Genomic DNA, 12,657 nt, shown 5'->3' on the forward strand with positions numbered 1-12,657 from the left:
GGCATAGGAACCAATCAAAACACTTGTTGCTGGGGTTTAATATGTGAATAATAGTAAAATTTACTAGCTCTGCTTAAAACAGTCTATGGACACGCCATGATGAATAATAAATTTGTCACGTACCAAGACTTTATTTGAAACACCTTAAGAAGTTTAATAAATCCAATAAAACCCTATCAGTTTGACAGGAAAGCTGTGGGTCAAAGGAGGGTGAGATGTCTGTTTGGCTGGGGGCAGGAGAGGAGGAAGATGAGCTTGTTCCTGAGCTGAACCTGTTGAAGAATGTGTTCAGCTCATTTGCTCTGTCCAGACTTCATCCATCCAATCTTCTTCACCCCTGACCACACATCTTTGATATTGTTCCTTTTCAGTTTACTCTCCAGCTTCCTTCTATAAACCTCCTTGCCGTCTCTGATCTTGACTTTGAGCTGCTTCTGTATACTCCTCAATAACTCCCTGTCTCGATCCCTAAAGGCTCTTTTTTTCTTGTTTAAAAGTTCCTTTAGCTCACTGGTGATCCAGGGTTTGTCATTAGGGAAGCATCTCACTGTACTGCTGGGGATGGTGTCGTCCACACAGACGTTTATATAGTCAGTCACACACTCGGTCATGGCATTTATGTCATCTCCATGTGGCTGGCAAAGARCAATCCAATCTGTAGCTTCAAAACATCCCTGTAGGGCTTCTTCAGCTTCCTGTGACCACTTTCTCACAGTCCTTGTAGTTACAGGTTGTCTCCGAACAAGTGGCCTATATTCTGAGCAGAGATAAACAAGGTTGTGATCTCACTTACCCAGAGGAGGTCTTGCATTGGCTATATAAGAATCTCGCTCACACCGAGGACCTGTCCACATCATCATTTACCCAGAATGCTTTGCTTGTAAATAAAATGGCCCTGTCCGTGTAATATATTTTTAAACTTTTAGTTTAAAAATGATAAAACTGAACATCCTGCAGTATTTTTACAGTCTTTATTTTACAGTTAAAATATATGTTTATTAAATAAAGTCTAATGTTACAACTATTCCTTTAACTTGATTTGAGTAGTGTCAGCAATCTCCTTAGATGTTTTCTCCACTTGATACCAATAATTTGACTCCTCTGAAACAGATTAACATTATTCTCAACCACAGGATGTCTGTCAACGTGGTTAACTCACTGCATCAGGTTGTTGTCAGCTGAAACAACCTAACCTGAAGTAATTATTCAATGTTTTTTTTAACCATTTGCTTAGTTAAATCCAGTCGGTGACTTTTTTTTAGGCCGGGCAGTGTATGTTTTATTATTATTATTATTTATTCATTTAATCAGGACAGTGTGCAATTAAAACAGAAATGTAAAAACATTTGATGCATTGTACCAGATTTAGCCTAAGAATAAATACTGTCCATTTACAACTGGATTTTTTAGCATCATGGTAGTCTTTCCACTCACACTACAATATGGCAGAGTGGATAGGGGCGACGTCCTGGAACCAGTAGGTTGCTGGTTTGGTTCCTGTTCCAGCTCTCAGTTGTGTCCTTGGGCAAGACACTTCAMCCYYARYKCCTCTGATGTGTGTCCCATCAGTGTATGAATGTGATTGGCACTGATTTGTCTCCATAGCTTGACTGTACATGTTAGCTTTGTAGAGACCTAATAGTGTGCTGTGTGAATGGATAAATGAGGACAGATTGTAGAGTGTGAAGCGCTTTGAGTGTCCTGGTTGGATACGACGGTGCTATACAAGTACAGTCCATTTACCATTTTAGGGCCCAGAAAAAGGGCTCTCACAAAAGCTAATAAGGTAATTTCTTTGACGTTTGGAGCTACCCTTAGTGTTTGTTTTGTTTGAAATTGGTCAACAGAATATGGTGTTTATTCATAAAAACTGTCTGAATGTCTTACATTTTTGTTTTCACTAACATTTTTTTAAAAAGTGCCTTGAAATTGAATTATATTTTGTTTAACATACATGTCAAGTTGTACGGATTGTCCGTAATTTACACGGATTTCCCCTCGTTTTGCAGGTACAAGAACATAGAGCAATCTCACACATTTTTGAGGCTCATTAACAGGTAAATGTCTGAAGAGGTTGACATGTGTATTGGTTTAAACGTAAAACAAAAATGTCTTAGAATATTTCATTGGGAAAAAAAGGTTTTATTTAACAGCACAATAATTGAATGCATAGTTTCTTACCCAACAGCGACATATGAGGATTATTAAAACAAGTTATCTGAAAAAGCTTTATGATACAGGTGAATATATAATTAACACAAGTTTGGTTGCTTTAAAACATGCAGGGTAATTTTCTTCAAACAACTTAATGTGCTTACAGACTTCCATTTAAGGGTAAGACGGTTCCATTTTATTTAGCAATGATGCTCGATGACTTGTCCTTCATTCAACCCCTCCTTTCCACAACTTAAGGATGGCTGCTGGACTTTATATGAGGCTGGTTTATGTGATGCACACCTCTTTTTCTTCTTCTTTTGGTTAGCAATTACACACATGAGTTCGCTTACATAAAAAAAATACAAAAATATATATTACCTCTGTAGTTATTCAAGAAAAGCATTCACACATGTAATAGCAGTCTCTGTTACCTTCATTGTGACTGTACCTCCAACAAGTAACAAGATCATTTCTGTACAAGAAATTCAAGTAAACAACGTCAGGTTAAAAAGAGAGAGCAGGTATCTGAGGGTTTCATGCATGATGCAGCGTGAGAAACAAACATACTAAGTACAAACAGTTCTCTGATAAAATACGATGAGATTAGTTTCGTCAGTTTGGATCCATCCTTGGTGGGACTGGTTTCCTGAGCAGCTGTAAGTCCTTAAACATGTGCAGAGACACTCAGAGGTCCAGAGAACAGTATGGGTCATTTTGTAAAGCTTGGACAATAATGCACCTCTTTGCACATGAGCTTTTTGCACAGGAAACTGTAAAACAAAACAAAACCGACACTTGGAACGTGGAACCGGAAGAAAAACAAAAGTCAATATCAAATATTTTACAGATGGCTTGGATCGAGGCTTCAGGGTTAGTTAAAAGCCTAACAAGAAGATAAAGGCAGGTTTGTTTCTGCTGGGAATAACCGGGCGACACTGTTCCACGGCAGAATTTAGATTTTTTTTCTCCCCCGCTTCCTTGTATGCACTGAACTGACACACTTCATAGAGTATTTCCAGAACCAATTCTTTTACTACTTCGATTTTTGTTGTTGTAATATACAGTACGTGTTAGGGCCACAATTTGCATAGCGTAACAGCGCAGGATGCTAAATAATCACTACAGTGAATGCTGAGGAGTGCAGAGCCTACCATCAGAGAGCTCTTCTGTGTTGGGAGGTTAATGGTGGCTTCCATCTCAACATTTACCACAGTAATACTGACAGACAAAACTACAATACTGCAGTACACCTCAATCAGTGCTGTGTTGAAGCAAGACTTGGAATTGTGATGCTTGGTTTAAAAAAGGACTGCAGAAAATGGATTTAAAAGTACAAACTGCTGTTCAAATGTCAAATATGTGATGTGATAAAACATCTCGTATGACTTACGAGTTGAGCATTTTAACTGGTTCAGAAAATGTTTCATTATTCTCTGTAAGGTGACGGAAGCATAGCATGCTACTGTTTTTCTGAGTCAAATGACAAAAGCAGGGTTTCTTTTAAGTTCCTCAGTTTCAAAAATAAATTAGTAAAGTTAAAATTAGAGTAATTAAATCAAGATTAAAGTTTATTAAAGTATAATTAAAGTATAAATTAAAGTATAATATAGTATAGTATTAATTAAAGTATAAATTGAAGTTGAAGTATCCAGATTAGAGGCCAACCAAAATAATAGTCTAAAATCAATGCTAATTATTAGATATTAAGGTGGGTAACCAATATGAACTAAAATTTTATTTAATGTATAACAGCCCTAGTGTCAAAACTAAAGATGTGACATCGAGACTGAAGCCGTAACTTTGAGGCTACAGCATGAATGTTGAGGCTATAGCTGAAACGTTTGGGCTAACGCTGACATGTCGGGGCCAAACCCATAACGTCAAGACTACAGCCCTAACAACAAGGATTAAAGCAGTAACTTCAGGGCTAAACCACGACTGTTGAGGCTACAGCTTGAATGTTGAGGCTAAAGTCATAACCTCTGGGCTAAAACGCAAACGTCTCTACAGCATGAACGTCTGCCTGGGGTAAAGCCGTAACGTCGGGGCTAAAGCCGTAACGTCGGGGCTAAAGCCCTAACGTCGGGGCTAAAGCCCTAACGTCGGGGCTAAAGCCGTAACGTCGGGGCTAAAGCCGTAACGTCGGGGCTAAAGCCGAAACGTCGGGGCTAAAGCCGTAACGTCGGGGCTAAAGCCGTAACGTCGGGGCTAAAGCCGTAACGTCGGGGCTAAAGCCGTAACGTCGGGGCTAAAGCCGTAACTTGGGAGCTAAAGCAGTAACGTCAGGGCTAAAGTCGTAAAGTCGGGGCTAAAGCCCTAACGTCGGGGCTAAAGCCGTAACGTCGGGGCTAAAGCCGTAACGTCGGGGCTAAAGCCGTAACGTCGGGGCTAAAGCCGAAACGTTGGGGCTAAAGCCCTAACGTCGGGGCTAAAGCCCTAACGATGGAGCTAAAGCAGTAACTTGGGAGCTAAAACCGAAACGCCGGGGCTAAAGCCGTAACTTGGGAGCAAAAGCAGTAACGTCAGGGCTAAAGTCGTAACGTCGGGGCTAAAGCAGAAACGTCGGCGCTAAAGCCTATGCTGAGTTTGGTACGGTGACGTAGGGATGGGTACCTTTGACGTTTGAATCAATTCGGTACCTATATCCAGTACCTGGGAATCGGTACCGGTATTTAACGGTACCACTTTTTCGGTACTTTGTGTGTATTGTTTTTTCAATAATAAACTTTTCTTTTTATTCAACATATTTCTCAGTATATAAAATTAACAAACATCAAGACAACATCCAACTCTTTGTATTGTAACTTCAGTTGTGTAACTTATTTCTTTAAAGTGCAAACTCTTGAAAACAAGTCTTATTGTCTTATTGCACAAATTAAAATCCAGCTCCACGTGTTTCTATTGATGTCATTTCCCCGCTAGAAAAACTGTGATGGAGGTCCATGGAAGGCAAATAAGTTTAAATCAAATAAGCAAAAGAGGATGGAGTTAAAATAAATAAAAGGTATTGAAGCTACGTTTTGAGCATCCAAAACGCGCCCAACACTTTAGCTGGCTGCTTGTGCTCCTTCAGGTCAGACGTGTTCGGACTGTCGGCAAGTGCCTCTGTTGTTTTCCTCTGGTGGTCTCTGTTTAATGGTGGATGAAATAAAGAAAGTGGCGGTACTTTATTTATTTTGAGCAAGCGAACATCGTGTTCACAAGATAATTAATCCACCAGATAATTCAGAAGCGGTCTGTTTGGCGAGTTTTACTCCAGGAGCTGCGAGGCTTTAAAGCTACGTTCAGACCGAGCTCTGCCTCTGTTTCCTGTCTGAACCAGCAGCTGATGCTGCGGACGTCATTATGCTTTTGCTTGATGCTGCCTTCAGGACAAGCATGGAAAATTCTCCACTCTTATGCCAAACCGGTCGCAATGATGCGTTTAGGTACCGAAACATGGTACCGTTTGATGTTACGTGAATAGATACTGGGTAGTACCGACAGAATTCGGTCTTTACATCAAAAAGTATCGAATTTGGTACCCATCCCTACTGTGAAGCTACATCTATTTTGGTTTAAGGTTTTGTTGAGAACGCTGTGTTGAGACTAATATCAAAATGTTGCAAATTAAATTAAGATAGTAATTTAAAAAGTCAAAATGTTGATGATTGAGGTTTATGAATAAAGTCTAAACATTGAGAACAGTACAGACTACAAATGTAATCAGAACCAAACTAGAACTTGGTGCAAACAGCTGATTGCACCCATWAGCCTTGACTACATTAATAATAAAAAGCAGAACAAATACTTTGTGGTTCACTTCCTGGAGTTAGACTTTATTGTTGAAGCACTATTTTTAATTCACACTCAATTTTAAAGCTTTAGTTTTGAAACTAGGAAACAAAAACCACCTTCCTCCATTTTCCAACCTAATATGTTGTTGAAGGCTCAAACTATAAAGTGATGAATTTGTGCATTGCTGCTAACTGGATGTAAATGATCAGAGGATGCGTTCAGATGTGACAGCCACTACCTCACATTTATCTTTTTTTAAATTAAGTAGTAAGAACAACAAAATTAAATCCTCTTTAAAAAAGAATAGCCATCTGTCTGGTGCTACTTAGTAGTGTTCCTCTGGTAATGCTGATGGATGTAGTTGTAATAAAAGGAATCAAAAGTAAAAAGGTTTTTATAGATATTCTGTAGTTTAAAGGCCAGTGTAGATGAGGTCCATTCCACTTGGTAAATTCCTATTTAAAAAAAAAGAGTATGACTCCATATTTCCTTATAAAACTTTGAGGCAGGAAAACAAACTTCAGACACTTAAAGAAACAGGAACTTTTAGGCAACATGTCTCTGAAATTAAGAAGCTGGCAGCAATATTAACCAGGCTTTAGTATGTTTTGGAAGAAAACCTTTTTTTCCCTCGCTCCTCTTGTTGCTGCTGCCATGGTTCGTATTGTTCTCTCCTTCCTTAGTTCATGGCGTGCTGGCGAATTGTGTGGAAGATCCAGTCCATCTTGGTAGTCCAGCCGCCATGATGGGCGTCATTCATCTGCTTCATGAAGTAGTCGAGGGCTTCCTGCTCTGACTTGTCCAGGGCCAGGGTCTTTCTGATGTAGGCGATGTCGTCAAACGACTGCAGCTCCGGCATGCCTGAGCCCAGCATCATGGAGAAGAGGTTGATGAAAAGGTTGGCGTGTTGGCGGATGGCCAAGTATGCCTTGTAACACATTTCCTGGAACCTGAGGAGATGGAGCATGGGAACGAAAAATTATACTATCTTACCAGGATCATCGCATTTTGTTGTGAATTCTAAGAACATTTGATACCCTTGACCACCAGTGTATTATGATTTCTGTTCTGTTTAGAATACTGCATTTTATGACCTACAGTTATGTTTCCTGTTCTGGGTTATGGAGCAAACTTAGGCTCTTAGATGTGTTCATGCTCTGACGACAAGGGTCACTGGAACCCGTCTGGCTTTTGGGTCTGAATACACACAATACACTATAACCATTATTACTTTTTTAAATTTCCAAAGCTGCATATTGAATAGCAATATTGGTAGCATGATTGGCTACACAGTTGTAGTGTCAGAATGAAGCTCAGAGCTGATTGGCCAATTCTAGTCAATCAATCACGTGTACCATAGACAGGTGGGACATGAGGGGCTTGCCTCACATTTTGTGCTCTGTAGAGTCTATAGACTCTGTAGAGCACATTATTGGCATATTGGCAGAAGAGGCACCCATCAAAAAACAACCAATCGAATTGTTTGAACAGCTTATTATGCAAATTCAAAGTCCCTGCGTGGGTCAGGCTATAAAGAGGGAGGAATTCACAAACTGGGAATGTACGGTGGCCAGTACATTGAGGGTTATGTGGTTAATTCTCGAGCCCACAAGTACAATGGGGTGTGAAAGTTTGGCAGCCTTGTTAATTTTCCTGATTTACCTTTATAAATCATTGTTTGGATTTAAAGAAATCATTTAAATACATCATAAAGGGGACAAACACAGTGATATTTGAGAAGTGAATTGAAGTTTATATAATTTACAGAAACTGTGCAATAATTGGTTAAACAAAATTAGGCAGGTGCATAAATTTGGGCACTGTGTTCATTTTATTGATTTCAAAAACTTTAGAACTAATTATTGGAACTCAAATTTGGTTTGGTAAGTTCAGTGAGCCTTGACCTCCATAGACAGGTGACTCCAATTATGAGAAAGGGTATTTAAGGGGGGGCAATTGTAAGTTTTTCTCCTCTCTGTGTCTTCTCTGAAGAGTGGCAGCATGGGAATCTCAAAACAACTTTCAAATGAGCTGAAAACAAAGTTTGTTCACCGTCATGGTTTAGGGGAAGGATACAGAAAGATATCTGAGAGATTTCAGCTTTCAGTCTCCACTGTGAGAAACATTGTGAGAAAATGGAGGACCACAGGCACAGTTCAAGTGTAAGCTCCAAGTGGCAGACCAAGAATAATTTGGAATAAACAGAAGTGAAGGATGTTAAGAAGAGTCAGAGTCAACCCACAGAGCAGCACCAAAGACCTACAACATCATCTTGCTGCTGATGGAGHCRCTGTGCATCGTTCAACTATTCAGCACACTTTACACAAGGAGATGCTGTATGGGAGAGTGATGCAGAGGAAGCCTTTTCTCCGCCCACATCACAAACAGAGCTGCTTGAGGTTTGCTAAAGCACATTTGGACAAGCCAGCTTCATTTTGGAATAAGGTGCTGTGGACTGATGAAACTAAAATAGAGTTGTTTGGGCAGAACAAGGATCGTTATGCAAGGAGACAAAAGAACACAGCACTCCAAGAAAAACACCTGCTACCTACAGTAAAATGTGGGGGTGGTTCCATCATGCTGTGGGTCTGTGTGGCCAGTACAGGGACTGGGAATCTTGTTAAAGTTGAGGGACACATGGATTCCAACAAATATCAGCAGATTCTGGAGACCAATGTCCAGGAATCAGTGGCAAAGCTGAAGCTGCTGAAGCCGGGGCTGCATCTTCCAACAAGACAACCACCCTAAACACTGCTCAAAATCTACTAAGGCATTTATGCAGTGAAACAAGTACAACGTTCTGGAATGGCCATCTCAGTCCCCAGACCTGAAAATTATTGAAAATCTATGGTGTCACTTAAAGAGAGCCGTATGTGGTCGGAAACCATCAAACCTGAATGAACTAGAGATGTTTTGTAAAGAAGAGTGGTCTAAAATACCTTCAGCCACAATCCAGACTCTTATTAGAAACTATAGGAAGTGTTTAGAGGCTGTTATTTCTGTGAAAGGAGGATCTACTGAATATTGAGTTAAGGGTTTTTTATGGTGCCCAAATTTATGCACCTGCCTAATTTTGTTTAACCAATTATTGCCACTTTCTGTAAATCATATYAACTTCATTTCACTTATCAAATATCGCTGTGTTTGTCCCCTATTTGATATATTTAACTGATTGTTTTATCCAAACAATCAAGGATTTATAAAGATAACTCAGGAAAATTAACAAGGCTGCCTAAACTTTCACACCTCACTGTATCTCAAAAAATCCACCACAAGCAGAAAAATCATTACAAACACAAACCATTTTCAAGCAGAATCAAAAAGAGCAATTTGTTACCATTTTGTTGAAATTTTAAAGGGATATTTTAGCAATTTAAATGCAATTTTTTTGTTTAAAAATTATTAAATATATATATTTATATATCTTAGTGTTGTGGATAGTTGTCTGAATGAACAGTTTTGTAAAGTATTGGTCACCTCTGATGTCTGTACAGGTTTAAAATTTTAAATTTGCATGAACAGCTAGGACAATCTGAGGACTAGAATTGTTTTAATTTTGCAGTGGTCCACATTTAAAGTGGGTCCGCTCAGACTAGCTGTCTTAAGTTTAGCCATACAATCTAAGTGGAACCACTTCAAAGCAGAATCTGCCGACTTAACAAAACTGCAGTTGACAGAATGTCCCGGTTTTTTTATTCAAATGCTGATATTTGCCTGAAACATTATAAAAATCCTGCTAGAGGTGCCCACATAACCAGAGTTTTACATAAACAGAATTAATTGTAAAGGCTTCTGAAACATTCAAGTAGAGTTGCATTCAAAGAGCTATCTAAAACAGGTAGGATATTATTTGTTCATTCCTTTGTGTGAAAAATACAACAAACTTGCTGAAAGGTCCCTTCAACATCCAACAGCTTGTTTCAGTCCAACCTGTCTGTGTTGCTGTTACCTTTCAAACTCCCTTGTTTTCGTGCACTCTTGTGTTCCTTTGCTAATAACGATCAGAAAGTCCTGCGTAAGCACAAACGGTACACGCTCCCTCTTGTAGCCAAACTTCTTCTTCTTGTGGTCGAGGAAATGACCGAAGTCTATGTGGAACAGCTGTGAACGCAGGAAAATGAACAGACGAGCTTTTATTTTGTTTTTTTTCTTTTAAGTCCAGCAGAACAAGGCGAGCTGTGATGTTTACCTGTCCGTCATCTTTGACCATGATGTTGCTGTTGTGCCGGTCCCCAATGCCCAGGATGAACGTGGCCACGCAGTAGCCGGCACACGACCGTGTGAACAGATCGATGGCCTGGTCATACCTGAGAGACAAAGGAGAAATAAAAGCGCCTCAGCCCAGGGATCATTCACTGCTGAGGAAAAACCCAGGTTTTATGCCTCTCACATCTCTCCCTTGTTCTTATCCTTCAGCCACTGATGCAGCGCGTGGCTGTTGAACTGCAGCGCCCCCTTCAGGCCACCTTTGCATTGGATCTGCATGATTGTGTGAGAATTCCTCACCACCTCGATTAAACCCACACAGTCACCGATGGACAGGCAGCCGTACGGCAGCATCCTGGGGGAGGAAACAGAGAACGGTAAGACGTGTGAAAATGAATATATAGAGGTTTGTATTTTTTTTTTAAAAGGAGGGCAGCAGTGATGGATCTGAATGTAAAATGACCTGAAGTGGTTGGCAGGAGTTTACAGTTAATTTATGAGTGTGTGTGAAGGATCCGGAGCTCGTTAACGTGTACCTGCATCCCTGCTGTCATGACGAAGTGAGGAGCCTACCTGAGATCAAGGCCTTGGTTCTGCCAGATGTTCTCCATTATCCTAATGATCTGCAGAGTCAGCATGTCCTGTCTCAGATCTGCAGAGGCGAGGAGGAGGAGGAAAACTGAATATTAGCTGCTTTGATCAGCTCGGTGATGCTGGATGAAGAGGAGCTGTCAAAGTCAGGTGCATCTCAGAAAAGAGCACGATTCTGCACTGAAGCGTGATCCAAAAACAGATTTTTCAATTCTGCGTTACGAGTCTGTGTGCCACGACACACCCCGCAGGYTTCAGCTGAGTCATGATGGGCACACGCATCGACTGTGTTGTGTTTGTAAGAGGCAGGCGGTTTGAATGCACACGCACACACAACTCACCGTCTCCGTTTTTGAAGATGATTTCATTGTTCTGGAAGAGCAGCTCTGACATCATGTCAGGGTTTTCCCAGTTCAGCCAGAGAGGCCGTTTTGCCGATGACATCATCCTGCATTCCTCCAGGCTAAAACAAAAACATAAATACGTTTAATTGGAAACAAACTTGTCGAAATGAAAGACTGTAAGCTCTAATTAACTGCAGCTGTGCTCCTGAATGCTGAGTCAGCAGTCCAGTATATACTTCAGCTCCTGTATGCTGAGTCATGCAGAAGAAGCTTTACTGTAAAGGGAATCTGCTCTCCCCAAGCAGAAGAGCACATAATGTCCCTAAATGAGTTTGGTCCACACAGATAAATGTATTTTTAATATTCAAAACCCGGCGGAGGAGAAACAATCAACCGCTGCAGAAACAGAACGAGGACCGTTTGGGAGGACAAAGTGAAGCAAGGAGGTGCAGGCGTACCGGAGGTTTCCCAGCTGATGTGCAGGATTCAGCGGGGACGTAAAGCTTTGCAGTGCATCCGTATAGGCTGGTCTCTTCATCTGCTCCACCAGAAACTTCATTTGAACCTTTAAAGAAACAGAAATGGTTCACTGCTGTTCTGATGCTGGTGAAGTGTCAACAACTCTGTTTATTAGTAATGCTGCTTCAGAGGGTCTCTAGGTAAGAACATCCTGCGCCCTCTGGTGGTCGTGTTGGACAACAGCTTTGTGTTTGACATAGAAATTCAACATTTACTTAAAGGGCATTTCTGATAGATTCATACTGTCAAAAATCTTAATTTGATCAGATTTTAAATTTAATTATTCAGCCAGTAAAAAATGAAAATATGACAGTTACAATAAATCAAGGATGGTCCAGAACTGATGCACAGCTTGATTGTTTGTGACACAATCAGGACAACGATCACCGGGACACATCCTGAAGATTGAACATCAGTAAAAAAAAAACAAAAATAAAAAGCAACAGGCTGACCAGAGAAAGAGGAATCACAAGAGCAGAAAAAAAAACAAACCCAAATCCACCCAGAACAAGAACGAGACCTGAGGTAAATAAAAGGCCTGAAAGCACGCTGCCCACCACCTTCAGCCATTTTGATCAAATCTTTAAAACAATCTGTTGACAATCAGAGCCAGAAAACTGCCATGCTGACATTTTAGCTCAAAATCTGTAAAACTGATAGAATTAGAGATGAACCAGTTAGTCAGCAAACATCCAACCACGTCTGCATCAAACAGGAAATGAAAATTCAGCTGCTAAAACAGCTCCATGTGGCCACAGTTTAGTTTTTTAAAGGGATCCCTGATTAGTTGTAATATTAAACTTTAGTAGATAAACATTTATTTTAACTGTAAAATAAAGACTGTAAAAATACTGTAGGATGTTTAGTTTTGTAAATTTTTAAAAATATATTTTAACACAGACGGAGCCATTTTATTTACACACAAAGCATTCTGGGTAAATGATGACGTGGATAGGTTCTCAGTGTGAGGCTTATATCCACCCTGAAGGTTAATTTTGGACAATATCTGATGATCGACTCTTTTAAATGAAACCAGAGAGCGTTGACAGAGAGGAGAAGGTAG

The 12,657-nt window shown here is 40.2% G+C and overlaps 1 protein-coding gene across 2 annotated transcripts in view; it reads right to left on the bottom strand.

The window, feature by feature from the left end:
• Positions 1 to 2,121: 2,121 nt before the first annotated feature.
• Positions 2,122 to 12,657, bottom strand: part of LOC106530180 (phosphatidylinositol 4,5-bisphosphate 3-kinase catalytic subunit alpha isoform) — a 46,442-nt gene continuing 35,906 nt past the window's right edge. The window contains exons 15-22 of one of the 2 annotated variants that reach the window (XR_001311738.1): positions 11,534 to 11,640; positions 11,073 to 11,194; positions 10,714 to 10,792; positions 10,325 to 10,495; positions 10,124 to 10,241; positions 9,884 to 10,035; positions 6,555 to 6,884; positions 2,122 to 2,927 (exon numbers count right to left, since the gene is read on the bottom strand). Coding sequence is in view for 1 of the 2 variants with exons in the window: in XM_014025766.1 (XP_013881220.1) it covers positions 6,614 to 6,884; positions 9,884 to 10,035; positions 10,124 to 10,241; positions 10,325 to 10,495; positions 10,714 to 10,792; positions 11,073 to 11,194; positions 11,534 to 11,640 (1,020 nt within the window). In the remaining variant the exon portion in view is untranslated. Of the gene's footprint in view, positions 2,928 to 5,951; positions 6,885 to 9,883; positions 10,036 to 10,123; positions 10,242 to 10,324; positions 10,496 to 10,713; positions 10,793 to 11,072; positions 11,195 to 11,533; positions 11,641 to 12,657 lie in introns of those variants that run through there. The other variant, XM_014025766.1, reaches the window with a different exon arrangement.

This window comes from Austrofundulus limnaeus, unplaced genomic scaffold (assembly GCF_001266775.1).
Source record: "Austrofundulus limnaeus strain Quisiro unplaced genomic scaffold, Austrofundulus_limnaeus-1.0 Scaffold497, whole genome shotgun sequence".
NCBI lineage: Eukaryota > Metazoa > Chordata > Actinopteri > Cyprinodontiformes > Rivulidae > Austrofundulus > Austrofundulus limnaeus.